The 23,580-nt window shown below is 38.7% G+C and overlaps 1 protein-coding gene across 27 annotated transcripts in view; it reads left to right on the top strand.

Moving 5' to 3' along the window:
• Nucleotides 1-23,580, top strand: part of SUPT3H (SPT3 homolog, SAGA and STAGA complex component) — a 340,265-nt gene that overhangs the window by 268,725 nt on the left and 47,960 nt on the right. For 15 of the 27 annotated variants that reach the window (XM_078377967.1, XM_078377986.1, XM_078377964.1 and 12 more), the window contains 5 exons: nucleotides 125-237; nucleotides 810-917; nucleotides 2,364-2,549; nucleotides 8,692-8,802; nucleotides 10,016-22,651. In XM_078377967.1, the coding sequence (XP_078234093.1) occupies nucleotides 125-237; nucleotides 810-917; nucleotides 2,364-2,549; nucleotides 8,692-8,802; nucleotides 10,016-10,192 (695 nt within the window). In that variant the 3' untranslated portion in view covers nucleotides 10,193-22,651. Of the gene's footprint in view, nucleotides 1-124; nucleotides 238-809; nucleotides 918-2,363; nucleotides 2,550-8,691; nucleotides 8,803-10,015; nucleotides 22,652-23,580 lie in introns of those variants that run through there. The other 12 variants (XR_013537592.1, XM_020801522.3, XM_020801525.3 and 9 more) reach the window with 1 other exon arrangement.

Raw genomic sequence — 23,580 nt, 5'->3', positions numbered from 1 at the left:
CAGCTTGTTTGCAGGATTATTGTAACCCTGTAGGAGATGACTTTATTAGTATACGTACAGTATGTAGTAACATGTAAGGGAATAGTCAACATTAATATAACTCTTGTGTGGTTTGTCTGTACAGCCAAGAAAGCATCCAAATTCCGGGACTGGTTGGACTGTAGCAGCATGGAAATAAAACCCAATGCAGTTGCCATGGAAATTTTGGCTTATTTAGCCTATGAGACTGTGGCACAGGTAAATATGTATTCATACTGTATGAATCAGATCATTCTAGGAAATAATTGTTCTAACTCCGTTTCAAAATAAACCCACCTGTTACTTTCTATACCACAGCTTAACTATACCGAGTACTTCAGCTTTTATTAATTATATATTATTTTGTGAAGTGTTTAATATACAGTACTGAGGTCAAATAGAGAATAATATGCAAGATGCTTTAGATTCATACATTTTTATATGTGACATAATTGGAAATTCACTTAGGAACTTACTAACAGAGTCTGATATCTATTCTAGTGCATTATGAGTTATAAGCCTTACATATTTCAAAACTAAATTGAAAGCTGAAATTTAAAACAGGAGTTGGGAACCTGACGCCAATTCAATATTGCTAAAAAAGAACTTCCATGACATCTGATCATTGACTATGTGGGTGTTCAAGTCTAACAATGCTTGAAGGGCCGTAGATTCCCTACCTCTGCTTTAACACATTATACCTCTTGTACATCTTGTTAATTAAATGGCTTAACAAATGACAAACTCTGCCTCTTTAAACATGTTTTGTTGTTGTTACATTCTTTACCTAGTTGGTGGATCTAGCCCTTTTGGTCAAGCAGGACATGACTAGCAAAGCTGGGGACCCTTTTAGCCATGCAATATCTGCTACTTTCATTCAGTATCACAGTTCTGCTGAGGTAAATTGATACATAATAGTTTTTTTTCATAAGAATGGAAATAAATATTGCATGTTTTTTTTTTGTTAGTGTGCTGAGTGTATTTATGGCTTAAATCCTTTTGCATAACTTATGATGGCACCGGCAAGGGGATATTTTCATTAATAAAAATCAGAATGTTTGGAATTGCATAAGACAATGGGTAGTTCTCATCTGCGTATTAGTCTTAAGTGTTACCAGAAGAGATCACCTCTTGATGGAACTCACAGAGATTGAATTCCTGAACAGATTATTCCTGGGCAGGTAGATTGTCTGAAATGGATCAAAAAATACTTACCAAAATATGTGTTAGATTTCCAGAATACAAGCCTGAGATTCTTCCATCTGGTAATGTGATGCAAAATTCACCTGTATCCACCTAACGTTTAAAAACTGAAGCTTCAGGATTTGTTTAGGAGGAAGACAATAGACCCGGAGATCAAGGTGTTCCTTCATTTAGGTGATGGAAGAGAACCATGCAGCCTGAAGACTTCATGTAGTTATATGGTTGTTTTTGAAACCATTTTAGGCTCCTTCCCTGCAAAAACAACAAATAAAATCAGTGAAAAAAGAAAATTGCATTTCATGCCATTTCTTATTTAATGAAGGATTGTTTATAGGTTTTCAGTGCTTGGAATAGGGGAGGATCATGCCAAAATGTACTATTTCAGCTCTGGAAAGCTCCGAATACTCTGTGCAAGTGCAGGAAATTTCATGAGTGTGAGTTCCTAGATAAGCCACTTGTTATTTCCTACCATAGATGATAATATCTGTATGTGTGTTATCCTGCTGTGTGCTCTTGTGATAATACAACTTACTTAAGCCTTGTGGCGCAGTGGTTAAACTGCTGTACTGCAGCCAAAACTGTGCTCACGACCTGGGGTTCAATCCCAGGTAGCCGGCTCAGGGTTGACTCGGCCTTCTATCCTTCCAAGGTTGGTAAAATGTGTAGCCTGCATAATTAACTTGTAAACCGCCCAGAGAGTGCTTGAAGTGCTATGAGGCAGTATATAATCAGCACGCTTTGCTTTTAAGGTTGTAGCATGCCACCTTATTCCCTTATTTAGAATGCTTATCTTCTAATTCCTCAAAATGCTCTGAGTTCATTACCTGCATTTCCAAACATGTAGTGTTTTAGAGTTTCTTTCTCTCTATTTGTGCTGTCCAGTCAATTCTGATTCATGATAACTGTTTTCAAGGTTTTCCAGATAAAAAATGCTTAGAAATGGTTTACCATTCCTTCCTTACTGTGCAACCTGCCCAAGGTGAAACAGACTGACTTTTCTGTGGTGCACAGTGGAGAATTGAATTCCCTACTTCTGGCTCTTTAGTCAGATACCTAACTCACAGAGCTATGTAGCCAGCTTCAGGGTATATACTTACAGAATAATATGCTTACATCCCTACTTTATCTTTTGTTATTTTTAGATGCATGTTTTAGGACAGACTGCAAGTGTAAAGACCAGCCCAGAATCTCCTGAAAATACACCACCCGCAACACCCAACCCTCCATCAGCAGGTCCACAGCATATTGGGAAAATTCCATCCGGAACCATAGGAAATGGCAGCATTGGACAAGATTCCTCCAAAATCAAACAACGAAAGAGGAAAAAAGTATGTTTAAGATGGTGGTATAGACAGTAAATCTTTCAATAAAATTGCATTCCATGGAGTATATAATGACTAACCACAATCCCCCAGAAAAATGAACCAGTTCACAATTTGTTTTTCTGGCTCATGCCTAGGGGAGGGGGACCTATGTGTTTCTGCCCTCCGCCACCCTCCTGCCCCCTTTCCACTGCCCCAGTCACCTCCTTACCTGGTCCTGCTGCTGCCACTGGTGCATGTGGAGAAGCAGCAGGCCTGGAGTCAGGAAGGGAGGCAGCAGTGGCAGGACCAGGTAGTGAAGTGATGGGGACAGCAGGAAGGGCTCAGATGGGCATCCACTTTTGCCAAACAAAATGAAGTGCCAGGGGGAAAAGTTTGGCACTTAAATTTGTTTTGGCAAAACAGGATCCCGTAACTGGTTCATAAAATGTACCATGAACCAGCCTGATTCGTGGTTCAGTTTGTTCCCATCTCTAGCTATTAGTGTTGGGAGAATCATTGTACTGATAAGTACTAGTTATTTCCTTAGAGCCCCATCTGAAATATGCTAATATATGGTTTTTGGATAATGCACATTAGCCATAAAATAAGATTTAACTACAGCCCAGAGGTCTTACAAAATTAGCTTCAAGGGGAAACTGGAAATGAAAATTGTTGTGTCTGTCCAGTATCAGAGGGAAAAGTATTTGGCAGCCAGATTAATAACTGAGGTGAAGAAATCCCAGCACATCTCCCCCACTCTGGCCACCCTTCATTGGCTAATAGTTCGTTTCCACATTGACTTCAAGGTTATGATGATAACATTCAAATCCCTAAACGGCATAGTTTTGGGTTCCTTCATTGGTAGCAGTCCCCAAAAATACAGAGAAACCCAGCAGGTGCCAAAAACAGGAACACTAGAACCAAACAGACACTGGAGAAAGTATTTGGTCCATTACATTTATAGCCCTTCAAATCTCACAATTCCAAAGTGAGATAATCCATCAGAACCCTAAAGCAATTGAGAATTTATCCCATTACTTCTTTGGAGGTGAACAATTCGAATTGCTCCCTTATGCTACAGGGAGAAAATGGTGTTATGAGTCCAAACCTCATAAAAATTATCTGATCAAGATGTTGCAGTTTGCATGTGTGTGCGCGCGCACACACACGCACACACCCCAGTACCAGTCTTCAGACCATCCAACTCACAATATGGGTCAAAGATTAAATTAAGAGTAGGACCCAATTAGAAAGAAGACCTGAAGACAACTTGAGATAACCCTATGGATATCATGGAGAAGAAGTCCCGAGCCAGTCTGCTAGAAGCAACTTAATCATGTGTGTTAAGTCCCCACAACATCATTGGTTTTTCTGTAACATTGAGCCAGAAAAGATCTACATTAGCTTGTTCAGTTAGGCAACTGGGCAGAAAAGTGGATGGTACATGAACTATCCCTCTTTGGCCAGGCACCAGATGCAAATATTCTGACTGGCCCCAGGATGAAAAGGGTGGAGCTTCTGAGGGCCACATCAGTCTCTCCCCTGATCCTGCAGCCTGTTCTGGTATAACACTGAGTGCCAAAATGGGCAAAACCAGACTAGATCAACTCCTCCCAGGTCATGGTTATACATATATGCCAGCTTGATTCCTTCTTCATGAATGAGTAATGTCTTAATGTGAGCCAGATGAGCCTGGTGGAAGTGAAACCCAGTACCTGAGGGTTAGGGAAGGAACCAGAGATAAATTATGTGTATGTCTGTTTGTCACTATGACCCCCGTCCTTTCTCCATATCAAATTTTCCTCAGCCTATGTGTAGCTTCAGTACAGGACACCCATCCACAATCATGTAGTGATCTCATTTACTGACGAATATCCCAATATAAAAACCCATCAGACACACATTTCATAAAAAGAGCGCATTCACCCAGTGAATTGTTAAGACACCAACATATGTCTCACCTCCCAAATACACAGAAAGAAACAAATACCTTTCTGCCACCTGAGGAGATTGGAAAACAGGTTTCCAACATATGCCAGTCTGTTGTAATCCATAAAAAATATTATTGTTATTGTTTTAAATGGTCCCTGCCATAGGGAAAAGAAGAGCCTTTTATTTCTACCCTGGTTGGCATTAGCCAATAGGATTTACTATGAGGTGACAGAACCACTGCTTCTCTCCCACCCAACCCAACTTCAGTTTGTACAGTTTGTTGAAATGTATGCAGTGTTCATGAGGCAGTGTCATCATGTAAAAACGTGTTTTGAGCAGCCCGTCCTTTTCAACAGAAAAGGGCATTATGGGGGAATCACCTTATTCATTCAGTTCTAAGAGCTCAGTAAGGTAGTGTAATGGTTTTGTCACAAAAGAATCTCCCCCCTACCAAGTTCAAGTGCCTTGCTTGTACCAATTAAAAGCTAACTTCATATCCAAGGGAGTGCTGAAAATCTGTCAAACTCTTTGGAGCTGGGTCTGGTGCAAGATTTGCCTTATTCTTAAAAGCAATGAAGAGGCAGACCTTAAGATACATTCACATGCTTCTTCCATTCATCTGTCTTCCTTTGCTGACTGATGCCCATAAAGGGAATGTAGAAACCAACTTGCTTCTGCTGGATGGGCCCTCATGCAATATGAATAACATTCTTCATACAGCATCTAAGCTGTCTTTTAACAACTTGCTTATGCATAGCATATGACTGTATACTGGGTATGAAGTAGTATTAGGAAGATATGTAAAATTCTGTGGCTATTCATAAACATTTTTAAAGCATTCAGGTTAAGCACTTAGTAAACATATGAAAAGGTAGTAAAATGGAATCTGAACTTAATTCACATCAATATAAGACAAGAAGAAATAGACACTGCAACCTCAACACCATTTCCCTCAACTTAGATAAAGAGTAACAAGATTTAGGAAGGAAATGTTTACTTAAATCTGAAAATTTATCTAGCTCTCATTATACTCTTTGATAGACATTACATGGATTTGTTTTTATTTTGTTAATTAGTGAAGATGCTTTGAAAACAACAATGCTGTTCATTTTACTATTCATTTTACTATAGATAAAAGATAATGGAAAGAAGACTGATTGGGATGGGGTTAAAACCATCAGCAAAGATTTCTGACTCCCAATTATTTATCACTTACCAAAAATTTTTATATATATATATATCCCATCCCTTTCCCCACCCACAGTGATGCCCTAAATTTTACTGCTCAGATAGAGGGCATTGGAGATAACTGGTAGATTTTGCTTGGAAAGTCAGAGCTCTGTTCAGTTCTGATACTCAAAACAAATTGCTGGGTTCATAAATTCTTTAATTCCAAGTGTCGCCTCGACCAGGTGTCTATCAGTGGATGCTGGACTCTAGTAAGGGAGAAATGAAACAACTTCCAGACGTCTGAAATTAGCCTGGCTTTGTTGTTGCATAAGGATGTAAACAATATTTACTGATTTCTTCATTATTGTCAATTTCGATGGTATTGACTCATCAAGGCTCCTTCCAAAGATATTTCCAAGCCTCTGAGAAATTCTTCGCCTTCTAGGACAAGTCAGAAAGAGAGAGTGCTCTTTTCTTTGGCAGCATTTCCGCAGTTTGCTCAAACTATCTTTCTGTAAAACGAGTGCCCTTTTGAGAAGCAAAGTATATAACACAGACAGTATATAAAAATACTGTTTGATTGTTTTAAAAGAGGCAAACAGTTCTTTTGATGCCTCTATTCTTTAAATCTTCCTGGAACAAAACACCAATCTTCATCATTTTGTGCAATCAGCAATGCATTAGTTCCCTTGAAACAATGCATTGCATTAAGCAACATTTGCTCCATTTTGCTTAATTTGCAGATTCTCCCCTTTTGTCAAGAGCACCACAGAATACCCCACCTTCATGCAGGGAAGTGAAATAATTTTATGTGGTATGTGAGGATGAGAAAAAGATTTCTCCCCTTACTGTAGTGATGGAAAGAAAACTTGCCAAATTCCTTTTTCTTATGCATTTGAGCTATCTTGACAGAAGGCAAGAAGCCTCAGTGAAGAATTTTGGAGATGTTAGATCCCTCACGTTCACCTGAGAGCAAAACAAAAAACTCTTTCCCCCCTCATGGTCTCTGTAATTTGTATAAAATGTCTCCAGTGTCTTTTAACTTTGATAAGCAAAGGACACACAGAGAAAAACTGGTTGATTATAAAGAAAGCTGCAAACTAGTATTACAGGTTATTAAATAAAGCAGCAGCTAGCCTGTTGTATTGTTAAGTGCCATCAAGTGATCACTGAGATATTGTGACCCTATGAATTAGTGACCTCCAAAATGTCCTCCTTCATTAAGAGCCCTGCTTAACACTATGGCTTAATTTATGTAGTCTTTCCGTCCCATATTTGGACTTCCTCTTTTCCTGCTGCCCTCAACATTTTTAGCACTGTTGTTTTTTCTATTGAATCTTCTCATAATACACAAAGTATGACCCTTAGTTTCATAATTCACCAGCCTAGCTTTCTGCAATTTTGTACAAACTATTGAACTTTTGTGTGCAAGCTTTTTTTTTTAACCAGTGTGTACCGGTAAATTCTGTTGAGAGTGTCAGGAAATTCCTCATCCTCTGAGGAGAAAGAGAATGTTGTAGTTCCTCATCCTTGCATGCAAGAACAAGATAAATAAAGATGTACATCCCAGTTCACAATATTTTACAACATGTTTCTCAAAAGCTGATGCTAAGGATTGCTGGAGCCTACATATCTTATGGGAGCTGGTTAAATGCCTATGACATGGCAAATGCCCCTACTCTTTCCCAGGCCTAGTCTCACATACAGGTTTTGTTTTCTGGGACATAGAACAGAACATGTAACATAAAATGTATTTTCGGTTGCAGCTGTAAAATAGACTTCCATGAATAAAAAAAGGATTGATGAGTAACTAGTGGCTTGTAACTATCTGCTTCTACACTCAAGATTGGCTTATTAGAAGGGACGTGAGAAACAGTGCTTGAAAATGAAATGCTATATAAGTCACAGAATTAAAGATAAGTGGTCTGCATGAAAGAGCAAACACTGCTGAACAAACATTAAGAACCTCCTCTGGTGGAATTTTACCAGTCTTTCAGGAGGATAAATATATGTAAGCTTGGCATAACAGGTACATAATGCTAGCTATTACTTTTTTTGGCAGTGTGCACATTTAGAAGCAAACATATCTGACCACAGAGAAGGTAAAAGGAGATCTCAATTAGCCAGAGATCCCTGCCAAAACATCAGAGAGAAAAAAAATCATTTTCTCAGTCTCCAAAATGCATATATTGCATCACTAAAAGTGTAGAACATCAGCTATGCAGAGCCCAGTGTCTCTTGTGAGTCAGTACACATTAGCAAAACTAAGCTTGATCTTCTTGTAGTTTCACAAATATAGCTTAAAGTGCTCTAGTAACTGATATGTAGTGATGTGTTTGCTCTGCCAGTTAAATGTACCGCACAAGGGTTTCCTGAAAATTTAACTCAGAAAAAAAGAGCAAATGAGAAGTGGGGGAGTTCAACACATGTCCCCCCCCCAAAAAAAAACCCTTAAAGGAAAGTTTATAGATACTGTATTGGTTCAGGCTGGGGTACCAAATAAAAGGACTCGTTCCTGATTTAAAGAGAAGAGTAGCTTTGCATTGTAGGAGACAGCAAAGAAAGCAAATGATCACCGAGTTCAAACTGTTGACCTAATCAGCATCTGTCTTCTTTTAACATGGTGTTCCAAGTGAGCAGTCCCTGACAGTGGAATAAACAGATGGAAAAGGATTGGGTGGGACCAATAGCTCTTTATACATCTTCTGTTCTGCAGTTCCTTGCACCACTCTAGGAGCAGCCACTACAACCTTCTGCCTGCAGCAAAAATTAACAAGCTTTCTGGTAGCTCCTTGATGCTTAAGAATTTCTCATGTACACTAAAATTCTAAGTAGGAAATTACAGGACAATGTGATCTTTCAGTAAGTGTCATATAAACGTCCCCTTTGATTTAATGGCAGTGTTTGGATTTTGTTTTAATCAGTATGTGACAACAGATGTGCCCTAAGAAGAAAAGAAGAAAATACATCAGTCCATTTTGTAAATGCTATTTCCTTAATTAATGCACTGTGCATGCTTATACATTTTTTATTTAGTCACAATATATGTGTTCTTTTGCTGCAGAGTACGGCAGCTTGTGGCCCAGAGGCCCAGAGTGATGCCATCCAGCCTGCCCACATCAGAGAGGCCATTCGACGCTATGGCAACAAGATTGGGCCCCTTTCGCCATTCTCAGTATGTAATAACAGTTTTAAGAAGCTATATTTATAATCTTAAGTAACTTTGATTTTCAAGTGGTTAAATGAAGAAGCTTTGGAATTGTTAAGAGCAATTTCTGGGAAGTATAATTTTTCTTTATAAAATGGCATAAACCTTTGGGGAAATAAAACTGTGTTTTCTACCTCCTTTTTCCTTGTTTTGGAAAGGTGATTATTTTCCCTTTTAAATATTGTTTCTTTTTAATTTTGAATTACTCATTTTGTTTATTTGTAATATGCCTGGTTTCTATGAAGTTTAAGTGTATAGTTACTTTAAATTATAAGTATTGCAATATTATGAAGAGCGAATGCTCTAAAATTATCTGGCTGCTAAATCTTGCTTCTAACAAAGATTTAGTTCTGAAGTGAAATGTTTAAAAGTTCAGAAATACTGGTTTTCATTGAGCCTTCACCTTATATTAAAGTGTAATGTAGTAAGTCGTGTACAATCAAACTACAGTGGATTTTGTGGTTTAGCAATAACTCCTACAGAAATATAAAAGAAGATTTAAAATTAGCCAAATCATATTTATGAAGTATAGTTCTTCAGTAAGGAGTAGAGTTCTTAAAACTTTAACCAGTCAGAAAACCTCTTGAGTCATGTGTGCATACTCTTTTTTAGTATCGAGTGCTGAATATTGCTTTAGTAGCCTATTGGGATGATGCTCCTTAGAGTTGCTCCTGCTTCTGCTACTACTCCTCTTAACTACTGTTATTTATTTATTTATTTATTTATTTATTTATTTATTTATTTATTTGATTTATTTATTTGATTTATTTGATTTATACCCCACCCATTTGGTCTACAAGACCACTCTAGGCGGCTTCCAACATCACACAAAGCAGTAAAATAACACAAAATATTACATAAATCATAAAGTAACAAATACAATACAAAAGCCAAATAAGAAATAAATAAAGAAAAAATGAAAAGAAAGATCAGATATTAGCTGGAGGGAAATCACACAGGATGATAACAGGAAAGAAGTGTGGCTTACCAAGAGAGTAACGGAGAAAGGACATGAGAGAAAAAGAGCGACTTGAAATACTGGTTCACATATAAAAGGAAAACAGGTCTCACATTCATAGGCTGGATCTAAAGGTTCCATAAGCACAATCAGGCTCATAGAATTTGCTTTTCATTAAATAACTGAATATGAGGTTTGCTGTTTCCTCCCTTGTCTCTGCAGTCCCCTCTGTCCTCCCAAATTGGAGTTCCAGAGGAAGGCGCTACAGAAGAGTGTGGCAGCAGTGATTTTCAGATGTTTAAGACTTCACCATCCCACAGCCCTCAAAGGGCTTCCCCAGGACAAAAAGAATCCTATATAAAATTAGGAATCTTTGTGGGGGATGATAGGAAACTTTAAATTACCAAAATACCATCCTGACTGATGACCTCATCAGACCTATATGGTGTAACCTTATGTTACTGGATTTCAGCCAAGGCTGTTAAAGCCCTCATAATTGGGGGGGGGGGGGAGCATTGCAGGTGTTGCTGGCAAGGGAGTGATTTCAAGTGTTGGATGAGAAGCACTTAAGTAGTGTATTAGTATTATGTATACTAAGTAATGTATTGGTACAGTTTCTTAGTAATTTGAATTTGACTTCTATATAATTAAAGCACAGGATCCTAATTCAATACATGAGCTAAATATAATTCTAAATAGATTGTTCTAAAGTAATTCTGATGATACAGTGCATTTTCATTTGTATTTCGTACAATGTCATTAAATACTACTTTATGCTAAATGTGTAGGATCATAAATAATTTCAGTGGACGTTGTTGAAGGATGGGTCGGAGGCATGTGGGAGATGATATGGGAAGTGTACATAGAAATGGGGGAATAGGTTACCTTTCTGGACTTTATCCTAAGAGCAATTAGAATGCTTTTCCTTATGTGTTTTGAATAGGATCACAAGCAGTTAAAGTATTAATTCAATTTGAAGTCTGATTGAGACTTTTGAACATTCTGCATCTGTAGGATGTTCACTGTGTCTGTCTTACATGGAAAAGTGCTAAACCCTTTGTTGCAAAATGTGATGAAGAAGAGAACATTAATTAATTGCTTCCAGGTTGAGATTGTATTATGCATTTATCTGGAACCTGCCATAAAGTGCGTACTTTTCTAAGGATTCTCAAGTAATAATAATGTCATCAGTATTTTAAAATTTGAATAATTATTTTATTATCTTCAAACAGTGAAAAAGATGGTTACTGAAAAAAATGACTAGTTAGTTAGCTGCTCCAGTTTTGAAATACAGTTTTAAATTACTGTTTCCCAATCTACCTTCATTTCAAGTGCATGATTGCCTGATTTGCAATGCCAATATTTTTGTCCAGTTGTCCCTCATATTTGCTGCTAGTTTAAAATTAATCCACTTATGCTGACAATATAGTCATTCAAAAAAATAAAAAATAAAAACCCAACAGTGTTGTTTTATGCTAAAACATAAAATTTTGACAGGCCATGAGTTTCTGAGAGATTATTGAGCACCTCAGGTGAAGCTGTTCTGGCGGCAGGCCAAAAAGTGTCTCTAACTAAATGAAAAATAATCTTCTAAATGAAAAATAAGTTGGCATTCTCTGCTGGGAATAACTTGATGCTATGGGATAGAAATTGTTTTAAAAGAAATATATAGACTTCTAAACTTGCAAAGTATTTTCCTTCTTGGCCCTTTGCCTGAGTTTAAGTTTCATATCAATTTAATACAGGATGTAACACAGAATAGGAAAGCTAAGGGTCGTTGCACATAATACGACCACCGCATGGCAACTGCATTAAATTTTTCACTATATCCTCTTTCTCCCAGTGAAGCTGCTTGTGTACATACACTGGGCTATTTTCTCCCTGAAACTCAGGATAAAAAAGAGAAATAGGTGGGCCAGTGCATGCAAATAGCTTTCCACATGGAGAGAACCACCACAGAGACCCATTTAAAGCAGCCTTCTCATTTCTATAGTCATATCCATGTAAAATGGATAAATAGTCCCATGTTGGCAAATCAAGGAACATAATGTACCTTCCAACTATTTTAGTAGTTGCCAGAACAAATACAATGTTGTTGTTGATTCCTAAGTGTCAAATATTCTGTTCCTAACAATTCCATTTCTGTTTTAGAACAAAATTACATATAACAATCCAGCAAGGAAAATTGTTCACATGCAGAAAGTGTGCATTGCAAATTTAGCCTGTTTTGTTTTGTTTTGTTTTAGCAATGGTAAACCAAAGGCTAAAACTGCTATTTAAACTTTGTGGATTTAAACAACTAGTTTACATTGTCATGATATTTATTTTATGAAGGACCTGCACTCACGAAACCCTGTAAACCACAGTTGATCATTTATACGTAGGAAACTGTCTTCCGTGGCATCAGATCCCTGATCTCTTTACTCCAGTGTTATTGACACTGACTGGGATAGAGCGGCTTTCCATTTTAAACAGGAGTTATTTTTTCTCCCCTACCTCCCCTACCTAGAGATACCAGCGACTGAACCTGAAAATTCTGCACGTAAAGTATGTTCTCAGCTGTGGCTTTTCCTTCCATAATATACATTTATAGACCAAAAGTATGTAAATAAGAATGTAAATAGAGTATTGAAACCATAAATATCATAAATCCAGAGTTCCCTGGTGCATTTTTAAATACTCAGGCTTTGCCATTTACGTTTAGAGTACACATTGCTATGGTAAAAGCACTGTAATATAATTCGACATGGCCATTATTTTATCCCAAACATTGAATTAAATGTTTCCAGTAGAACCCGGAAACTGAAAATACTGTCTACCCTGTGGATAATAAAGAACAGTGAGATTTTCCTGCTTTTTCTCTCCCCGTTCCTTTGCCCTAGTTGTGGTAGATCAACCACTGTTCCTCATATTGTTAGACATTTGGAGAACCTGTTGTCTTCTCATCAGCATTTATTCTTTTCTTGGTTAATTTTTATGCCCTTCTTTCATGAAAATCCACCAATGCACCCACACAAACTCCAAACTACAGCTGCTGTTTGCAGCTTGTTTTGGCTGAATTTTCTATTGGCTGTGTGCCACTTCCTTGTTTTATTGCTTCTCTCCCGCATAAGTCCCTGTTTTTTTTTTACAGCCCATCAAAATAGATACAAAATGTGTGTTTAAAAACTGGAAAAGCACCTCTTATTTTTGTTCCTCATTTCTTTTTGGGCTCTTAGTAGAGACATGCCACTTGTGTTGAACATTCCCTTAGAATTGTCATTTTTAAGTCATATAAACTATTAGTAGTCTTTAATCTAGTAGTAGTCTATATTGTAATCATGAGGTTTGCAGATACTTGGGTCAGGGCTAGAATGCTGCGTATTGTATAAATAGATTTAAAAAATGAGACTTGATATAAAATATTCCCCCCACAATCTAAAAATGTCCCATTGTTTTCTCTTAAGACTTTAAATACTTTGAACTGTGGATATCATTGTTCTGTGCCTGCCTAAATGAAGCAAAGCTAGAGAATTCCAAAGTAATTATAGAAATTGATTAGACATTTAGATGCTAGCTGAAGAGTGAGACGAAATGGTAGGTGCCTAACAAAAAACTATGGGATGGTGCAACTGAGATCCATAAACTGTTACCTTTCAAAATTAACGGCTGCACAACTGGATGGCCTCTGAGAAGGAATAGAGCATTTACAGGGAAAATCCATGAACCAACTGCCAAAAAACATAAAAACTAATATTAAGTAATATTAGCATGTGAACATGTTGAATGTAAGTATGTAAGCAGGAAAAAAGTGAGTACAACAGGCACATGATAGCAGGCAGTGCCGATATTATTTTGTTTAGCAGATTTATGAAATTAGAATTCTGCTTTCTTAATTTAAAACTAAAAACAAATGTTGAGGTTTCATATCTGTTGAAGCAAAGTTAAGCACTGCAATGTAAAATGGGTGCTATTTGTTCAGCAGCCTGTGCTGTTAAATGTTTTTTGGCTCAAATGCTGGGAAATTTGAGCCTTTGTATATAATTTGCATAATTCATTAATTGCTTGCCAAACATACAAGACATTTATATAGATAGGTGGAGAAAATTCCACATAATTTTCTTTAAGAGCAACATTATTGCCATATAGTACATTGGTAAGAACTACATTTGAAGTCAGTGAGGCTGCATCAGTTCTAAGTGATTTATAAAATAACCATCAGCGCCCCTTTTTTGCTACCAAAACATGATTATCATAAAATGTACCTAATTAGTGCTGTATCTCAGGATGTTGTATTCTTGGTCCTTACACTTTGTATTTGGAAAAAATGACCAGTTCTGTAAAAGCAGTAGGAAGTCGGGACTCAGTATGGAGCCCTTGTTTTACTCTCTCCTTTACCCAAGGTTCCTCCCTTCAAATTTATGAAAGAAAACATTTCTTTCTGTGAAAGGTTTTTGTACACCAGCATCTGGAAGTGTTTATTTCAGTGGCGTGTAATCTATCTGTGGATTTAGTTAGCACCAGACCCCCTTTTGTGTATTCCCAACTTAAAATTTTTATAAATGATCTTGTTGAATTTGTGCCAGTGTGCACATGGTTTGGCTGATTGCTGCATATATCCTTTACCTGCCAGTCACCTTTGATTTATATTCCTTCCCTTCTACTTTTGCCTTCCAAAACTGGTGCCATTGAACTGTCCCCTAAATCATCTTATGGGATAAATTACTCCAAGATGAGATGGTACATTTTTGCTGCCTGTGGATAAAGACACATTCCTACTGTTGGTCTTCACTAGCTTAGTTCTGAACTGCTTAGGAAGGGGGTATTATTTAATGATCAGAACCAACTTATCTGTTGCTTTATTTCAAATGCAGCACTGAATCCATGGAGAAAACTATGTGCAAATGGACTTGCAGAAAAAAATAGATACTTGTTTAATTTATTATAGACAGTTTTATTAATCTTCAGTAGCTGTATTTCTGAATGGGCCTTATTGTGTCTAAAAGATACGGAGTTAGGGAACTGAATGCTGAAAGTGTTAATATTAAAAGACAGGGTTGGCAAAGTGCAGTTGTGGAGAACTGTTTCATAAACAGATTTAGAACTCTGTGTGGTATGCATGATTATTAAAAAAAATTAAACATTTCAATAAAAACATGTTAAAAATTGTTCTAAAACATTTAATTAAGTTTTGGTCCACAAAGTAGTCTTTCCAGAAATTCATGACTTTTAGAAATTCGGAAGCTTTTGTCTTCAGACAAAGGAGATGGGTTGACAACAGTTTAAAAGTTCAGTGTTTCTGATATTTATTTCAGGGCACTTCTGGTTCCTAAGATGAAAGACCAAACATTTCATTATTTTAGCTTACCATACATAATGATACCGTATTTTTCGCTCCATAAGACACACCTTTCCATAAGACACACCAATTTTTTAGGAGAAGAAAACAGGAAAATATAATCTGTTTTCTTCACTCCATAAGACGCACAGACTTTCCACCCCACCCCCCCTGTTTTGTGGGGGAAAAGTGTGTCTTATGGTGCGAAAAATACGGTATATTGTTCTGTTTTATTTATTATTTATTTATTGATTTGATTTTTACCCCACCCCTCTATACCATGTCTACTCGGGGCAGCTTCCAGTAGTTCACTGGTAATTAAACTTGTTGTTTGATTATATATTATAATGCTCAGGAGATTGCATTATTGGACAAAGACTACTCACGACCTGAGTTTGATCCCAGGCTCAGGTATAAAGCAAGCATACAAAGTGCCCTGAGCAAAGCAACAACATACTTTAAACTCTCCAACTTCTCAGACAGTTAGATTTTTGAGGAAACCAGATCCACTGACAAAGGAGAGGGAGTTGCCCTATTAGCCTTTCGTTTAAAGAGACAAGTCTTGTGTTTTACAAGGTGTATTCACAAATCCCCCCAAAACACTTAGCGTGTTGTTTTTATTTCAGAAAAACACTTGGGCTATCAAATATATTTCACCAAAAGCTAGTCCTACTCAAAAAGGCAGTGGGTAGAAAATTGTCTCAGTATATCACCCATGCACATCATCCATTTGGGTGCAAGTCACAAGCAAAAATTCAATAGTACCAGATTTTAAAGGTAAAATGTTAGCAACAGTAATTAGAAGGTCATGGCTACTGGTCCCATCACCTCGTGGCAAATCGAAGTTGAAGATATGTAGGCAGTAACAGATTTTACTTTCCTGGGCTCCATGATCACTGCAGATGGTGACAGCAGCCACAAAATTAAAAGACACCTGCTTCTTGGGAGGAAAGCAATGACAAACCTAGACAGCACCTTAAAAAGCAGAGACATCACCTTGCCGACAAAGGTCCACATAGTCAAAGCTGTGGTTTTTCCAGTAGCAATGTATGGAAGTGAGAGCTGGAAGGCTGACTGTGAAGAATTGATGCTTTTGAACTGTGGTGTTGGAGGAGACTCTTGAGAGTCCCCTGGACTGCAAGGAGAACAAACCTATCAATTCTGAAGGAAATCAACCCTGAGTGCTCTCTGGAAGGACAGATCCTGAAGCTGAGGCTCCAATACTTTGGCCATCTCATGAGAAGAGAAGACTCCCTGGAAAAGACCCTGATGTTGGGAAAATTTGAAGACAAGAGGAGAAGGGGACGACAGAGGACGAGATGGTTGGACAGTGTCATCAAAACGGCCAACATGACTTTGACCAAACTCCGGGAGGCAGTGGAAGACAGGAGGGCCTGGCATGCTCTGGTCCATGGGGTCACGAAGAATCGGACATGACTAAACAACAACAAATTAGAAGGTTGCAAAAAATCTTGAAAAGTACAGTCTCTACAGTTCATTTCTATGAGAAAGATAACACAGAAACATTTAATCAATCACCGGGAATTCATGGACTGGGGCAGGGGCACTCTATATCCCAAAATTTCAGTGGATCACCCCTTTGCCTCAGTCACAAGTCATGAATCATATGTATATAATGACTAGAGTCACTGTATTATATATTGAAAGTATTTGGAATATAAATACTCACAATTACTGCTGTTGCAAAAATGAAGAGAATTGAATAATAGCAAAAATATATTATCCATAAGAAAAAATAACTAAGATTTACAAAGATTTGGTAGGAACAATCCACAGTTATTTTTGTAGTCGCTGCTTCGGCTTCCATTTGTTTACAAGAGTCAGATCTGTAGACTCTTGTTATGAACACCACTGTGTACAGTATGCATCCAACACTGCAGAGGTACTGGTACTGCTAGTTATGTTTTGAACAAAGCTAATTAAACAAGCTACTTCAATTATAGGCATGGAAACATGCAATTTTTTTAATGTCATTGGCCTGTTTTCAGGTGTAACTACAATTAAGTTGAATTAATACTAAGGCAATAATTACCAAACTTTGCATAATGGAAAACTAAAATAAAAAGGAGTCCTGCCAACTTCTTAATATTTATTTTAATATGCTATATTGTTTTTAAATGTCATAAAAATGTGTTCTTTTATTACCTTTTTTTAATAAATTAAAAAAGAATGCATCAATAGAGCTTGTTACCATGTTTTTCTTGGTTTATTTACAAGGATGTTTTATCAAAATGGCTCTATTAAAAGTAATAAAGATATAATATTCTTCTAAATTAGGTCATAAATGTGTAATTTGGAAAACTAATATATTTTATTATTATTCAGGTATGGAATTATATGTATAAAAATATGTAGCTGTAGGGAAGTCTGGATCCAATGCAATGCCAGTATATAATTTACCAGATTTGTCCGTTTCTCCAAATCTGTTGTATACGTACTATCTAGATGTATGAACAGATAAATGTTGAACATGTTTTATGTCATATAGGCCACCTAACCTGTAAATTAGTAAAATAACTACTAAGAGCCCAAAACATACATGACAGAGCAAGAGTGATGGGGAATTGAACACTTGAAATATTGGCTGCATAATATTATGCTTTCTACCAGAATATGTGGGGAGTTCTAGTAAGCCAAACAACTGAGAGAACCATGGAGAGTGCCTTGTAGACAAATTTCAGGATAAGGATAGGCGTCAGATTTACAAGGAAATTGCGAGTGTTGCTTTACTCCTGGACTAAACAACAAACAACAAATTATGAGCTTCTGTGCTCATTTAAACTCCAGAGCCTGAAAGTTGCAGCTGTTAAGGGTCACAACCTTAACTGATGTATTATTTAGCATTATAATATATATCATATACCATATAATGTATGATATATGCATATTGCATGTTGTCATTTGTTGCAGTTAGTTTCAGCTTCATCACCACCTGTTCACTAGAATTAGTGGAGTTCTTGGAGTTTATGGCTGACACTTTTGTTTGTACGGTAAGTCTAGGCTGATCTTTTTTCTCCCTGACTGCATGGTCTGAGCGAGTGGGGTTTGGGCTTTAAATGAGTATGAGCAGAACCGCGCGCCTAATAGCACGTGAAATTCTCTGATTCTAATTTTTAACTCTAATCTGGTAAATAGGAATGCCAAATAATATTGCATACACCTGGGGTGGGGGGCAGGAAAGTTTTAGGGGTAGGATCAGACTTCCTCTCTTTTTAAAATTCACTTTCCAATCAGTTGAGATGGAGAGTGCAGGATCTGTTCCACTTGTAACACCTGGGGCATGTTCGTTTTCTTGCCAGTGAGGTCCCTGGGTAGAAATGCTCTAAGTGTTTGTTGGTGGTCCTCTTGGAAGACAAGGTCTGGCAGCTGGAGGCCTGTGTTCTAATCTCCGCACAATTAGGAAGCAGGCCGGGTAGGTAGGGCTCGTCAGCCTGGGAAGGCAGCCCATCTAGGAGAAGAAAAACTCCGTTTTCAAACTTCCACTGCCTTGTGGCTATGTCCACTGATGGAAAAGGCTTCAGGAGTTAACCCTGAGGCAAAATCCGGAGCCGGAGTCCTGGAGGCAGTTCGTGTCGTTCTGTCAACTCCTGTGACTTCGCTGAAACCAGTTGTATTGGCTCTTGCCTTTCCATTGGACTATTTCAGCAACATGGAGAGGGGGGATCTGCTGCTTGGTTAACAGCCTATCATCCATATTATTTTACCGAGGCTTTGTGCTCTGGAGAGGACACTCCAGCTTCGTATACAGCGTTGAAACAACACAGGAAGTAGCAATTACCAGTTATAAGTCTTTGCTCGATTGGCATAGAGCATGACGCCAGGGGCTACTTCTGACAGTGGGAGAGGTCATTGCACCTCACTAGTTAGCTACTGCCTGCCTTAAGCTCGGCAGCCCCCAGCCAGTAAGGTGCTACCTCACCACGGTCTGTTAACCTCACGGGGTGCGTGCGAGTTAGGATGAAAGCTGACAAGCAGATCATGCACCATGCAACAATCATAAGAAAATCTCTGCCCTAAAGTTGGGCATCTGGAATGTTCGGACAATGACCCCTGGCTTTTCTGCTGACCTGCAGGAAATAGACGACGTGCGTTGTAGGGAAGCTGCTTGCCCATGTTGTACTGAAGAGGCTCCAAGTGCTTGCAGACAGAGTCTATCCAGAATCACAGTGTAGATTTCGAGCTAATAGATCCACCACTGACATGGAATTCTCCCTCCAACAGTTGCAGGAGAAATGCAGGGAACAACAACAGCCACTCTTTGTGGCCTTCATAGATCTCACAAAGGCCTTTGACTTGGTTAGCAGGGATGGCCTTTTTAAAATCCGTCCCAAGACTGGATGTCCACCGCGACTCCTTAACATCATCAGGTGCTTTCATGAGGAAATGAAGGGCACTGTAGTTTTTGATGGCTCAACATCAGATCCCTTTGACATCCTAAAAGAAGTGAAACAGGGCTGTGTCCTCAAGCTGACCCTGTTTGGGAGCTTTTTTGCTGTCAGGCTAAAGCCCGATCTGTAACAGAAGGTGTCTATCTCCAGACTAGATCAGATGGAAAGCTCTTTATTCTCTCTAGATTGAGAGCAAAGACCAAAATCCAACTGAAATGCATGTGGGACTTCCTCTTCTCTGACGATGCAGCTGTTGTTGCCCATTTTGCTGAAGACCTTCAACAACTCATGAATCGTTTTAGCAAGGCCTGCCAAGACTTTGGATTAACAATCAACCTGAAGAAAACACAAGTCATGAGCCAGGGCGTGGACTCACTTCCTTCTGTTACCATCTCCACACAAGAGTTGGAGGTTGTTCATGACTTTGTGTACCTTGGCTCAACAGTCTCTGAGACTCTCTCCTAGATGTCGAGCTGGATAAATGCATTGGCAAAGCAGCTACTATGTTCTCTAGACTCACAAAGAGAGTATGGCTTAATAAAAAGCTGACGGCATATACCAAGATCCAGGTCTATAGAGCCTGTGTCCTGAGCACACATCTGTACCGCAGTGAATCCTGGACCCTTTGTGCATGGCACGAGAGGAAGCTGAAGACGTTCCATGTGCATTGTCTCTGACGGTTTTTTGGTATCACCTGGCAGGACAAAGTTCCAAATACAGCAGTCCTAGAACGAGCTGGAATTTTTAGTATGTATAAATTATTGAAACAGCGATGTCTACATTGGATTGGACATTTCATGAGAAAGGCTGATGGTCGGATTCCAAAAGATCTCCTGTATGGAGAATTAGTGCAGGGAAATTGCCCTAGAAGGAGACCACAGCTGGGATAGAAGGATATCTGCAAGTGGGATCTGAAGGCCTTATGAATGGACCTCAACAGATGAGAAACCTTGACATCTGAGCGCTCAGCCTGGAGGCAGGTGTTGCATCACGGCCTCTCCCAGTTTGGGTGAAAACACGACAGAGGGAGATCCAACCTGGAAAATGGAGGAATTTCCTGACAGTGAGAACCATTAAGCAGTGGAACAGCTTGCCTCCTGATTTTGTGGGTGCCCCATTTCTGTAAGTTTTCAAGAAAAGATTGGACAGCCATCTGTCTAGGATGGTATAAAGTCCAGGGTGGTATGAGGTCTCCTGCTTTGGGCAGGGGGTTGGACTAGAAGACATCCAAGGTCCCTTCTAAGACTGTTATGATTCTATGATCACAGGGAAACGTTGATATCTGAGTACTCAGCCTGGATCAGGCAGTATAGCATGGCCTCTCCCAATTTGAAGAGACCCTTGTCCAGCAGGTCGAGGCAAAGAGGCAGTCCCGGAAGCAGCAAAATCAGGGATCTGCACTGGGGACAGACTGTATTTATCTTCAGTGTGGAAGGGATTGTCACTCTCGAATTGGCCTTCTCAGCCACACTAGATGCTGTTCCAAGTCCTCCATACAAAGCACTTTACCATAGTCTCTCAAGACCGAAGGATGCCTAATCTAAATATCTAAAGCCATATCATAACTTTCAATCCATTCCTTTCTGGTAAACAAAGCTTCCCTGATATAATTTTTGGGAACACAAGCAAATGTTGGTTTGATGTGTGCACAAGTGGCCCTGAGAACTGCAGTGGGGATCTTTTGTTTATCATGGTGGAGTGAATTGAATATATGACTTGGATTATGCCAGTGTTTTCCAACCTGGAGGTTACAGAATGTTTTCTGCAGGATCATATATTGCCTTATATGTATTGTAGCCCTTGTTAAAAATTTCTTCCTTGATCCTTCAGAGCCAGATATTAAGGTTAGTGTGTATGTGCATGTATGAGAAACAGGCCCTTTGTGGGAAAAAGAAGCCTCTCCTTTCTGAAAAGGGATGGCTTTACTCCATTAAAAATGCTTTTTATGCAAATGTGGTGGGGGAGGGTTGCAGGTTAGTTGGCTATCATAAAAGGGGGTCATGACACAAAAAAGGTTGGGAACCATTGAGTTTTGCTTATGAAATAGAATTCCAAATAATGTTTCTGAAGCTCTCATGCAAATAAAGTTGCTGTTCCATACAGTGGTGTCTCACTTAATGACGTTAATTCGTTCCAGCGTAATCGCTGTAGAGCGAAAGCGTCATAAAGCGAAATTAAAAACCCATTGAAATGTATTGAAAACTGTTCAATGTGTTCTAATGGGCTGAAAACTCACTGTCCAGCGAAGATCCTCCATAGGGGCGGCCATTTTTGGGTGCCTGTAAAGCGAAAAATGACTCCTGAACACAGCGGGGAACCATTTTGTACACCCGGTGGCCATTTTGAAACCCAACGATCAGCTGTTTTTGGCCATCGTAAAGCGAAAATCGGTTCCCGAAGCAGGAAACTGATCACCGCAAAGTGGAAAAAACCCATTCAAACCATTGTTTTGCGATCGCAAAAGCAATCGCAAAAACATCATTGTCAAGCGGATTCCTCGTTAAACGGGGTAATCGTAAAGCGGGGCACGACTGTATTTAATAATTAGAGATGGGCACAAACTGATGGTCCACACCAGTTTATTTCTTGGTCAAACAGTTGTTTGATACTTCTCAGCCCTATCCTCCTCTGTTGGGTGCCCACTCAGAGGCAGTGTCCTGACTTACCTGCCCTGCCTCCTCAAGGTGCTTCATCTGAGTGGGTGCCTACCAGAGGAGGTGGGGCTGGGAAACTCCAAACACCTGTTCAACTGATAAATGAAACAGCACGAACCACAAGTTTGACAATTTGTACCTATTTCTATTAATGATAATTGTGTGTTGTCAAATCAGTTTTGACGTACAGTGATCATTTCCAGCGTGTAGCTTTAAATATTGTCTTCTAATGACTATAGCCACCTTAAGCCGCCTAGAGTGGTCATATCAACCAGATAGGCAGGGTATATATAAGTAAGTAAGTAAGTAAGTAAGTAAGTAAGTAAGTAAGTAAGTAAGTAAGTAAGTAAGTAAGTAAGTAAGTAAGTAAGTAGGTTAAGTAAGTAAGTAGGTTAAGTAAGTAAGTAAGTAAGTAAGTAAGTAAGTAAGTAAGTAAATAAATAAATAAATAAATAAATAAATAAATAAATAAATAAATTCTTTTAAAGGAAAAAGGCAGGATAAAAATATTTTAAATAAATATATTTTCTAGGCATAAAGTATTCATTTTGCCAGTCCCTTCTTCTGCAGGCACACTGGGCTGTGCAGCTTCCCCAAAACTACACAGGCTAGCTCTTCTGGGAGGCAAAGCAGGAAATTGAAGTCCCAACCTTTGCAAGTGGGTACCTAAGTCACTGAGCTATCCTGCCATGGCAAGTATCCATTATGCAACCTATACATTCAACATAGAAAAACAGAGCTAGAAAAGGCGTTGAATGTTAATTTTCTTGTATTAGTGGATAGAGGAATGTATTAAGACTTTGGAGACCAGAATTTGAAACCCTGCTCAACCGTGGAAACTCACTATGGGAGCGGAACTGGTAAAACACACACACACACACACACACACACACACACATTCAGATGCTGTGAGATTTTTCACTCGGGTACCAGAGCAAGAAAACCAGCCACTGCTTTCATCAGCAGAGGTGGCAGGAAAAAGGAACCTGGTGCAACCCTCCCCTCAAAAAACTTACAATATGATTTTTTAAGTGCAAAATACATGTTTTTCATGTAAAATGCAGTTTTTCATGTAAAACTGAAGTCTTAAAACACAAAAGGAAGGAAAGAAATTTTCATAGTCTCACTTCTCAAAATTTTCATGGATCCTGTAATATACCATATTTTTAATTTATAACATGCCCCCATTTATAAGACACCCCCCACACTTTTCTAACCCCAAAATTAAGAAAACTTAGCTTTGAGGATTCAGCATCCGGGCTCAGAACGTAAGACATTTTGAGTCTCTGTTGAACCTGAACCTACAGGCTCCACCTCCAACGAGGTGTGTTCCAGTTAGTTTGTTCAGGATCAGCTGTTTAAATGTCAATTTCAAGACTAGATTTATTTCAAATATTTTTATTCCAC

This window comes from Pogona vitticeps, chromosome 1, assembly GCF_051106095.1.
Source record: "Pogona vitticeps strain Pit_001003342236 chromosome 1, PviZW2.1, whole genome shotgun sequence".
NCBI lineage: Eukaryota > Metazoa > Chordata > Lepidosauria > Squamata > Agamidae > Pogona > Pogona vitticeps.
The sequence above is the reverse complement of the archived record's forward strand: the minus strand, read 5'-3'. Positions and strand labels throughout refer to the sequence as shown.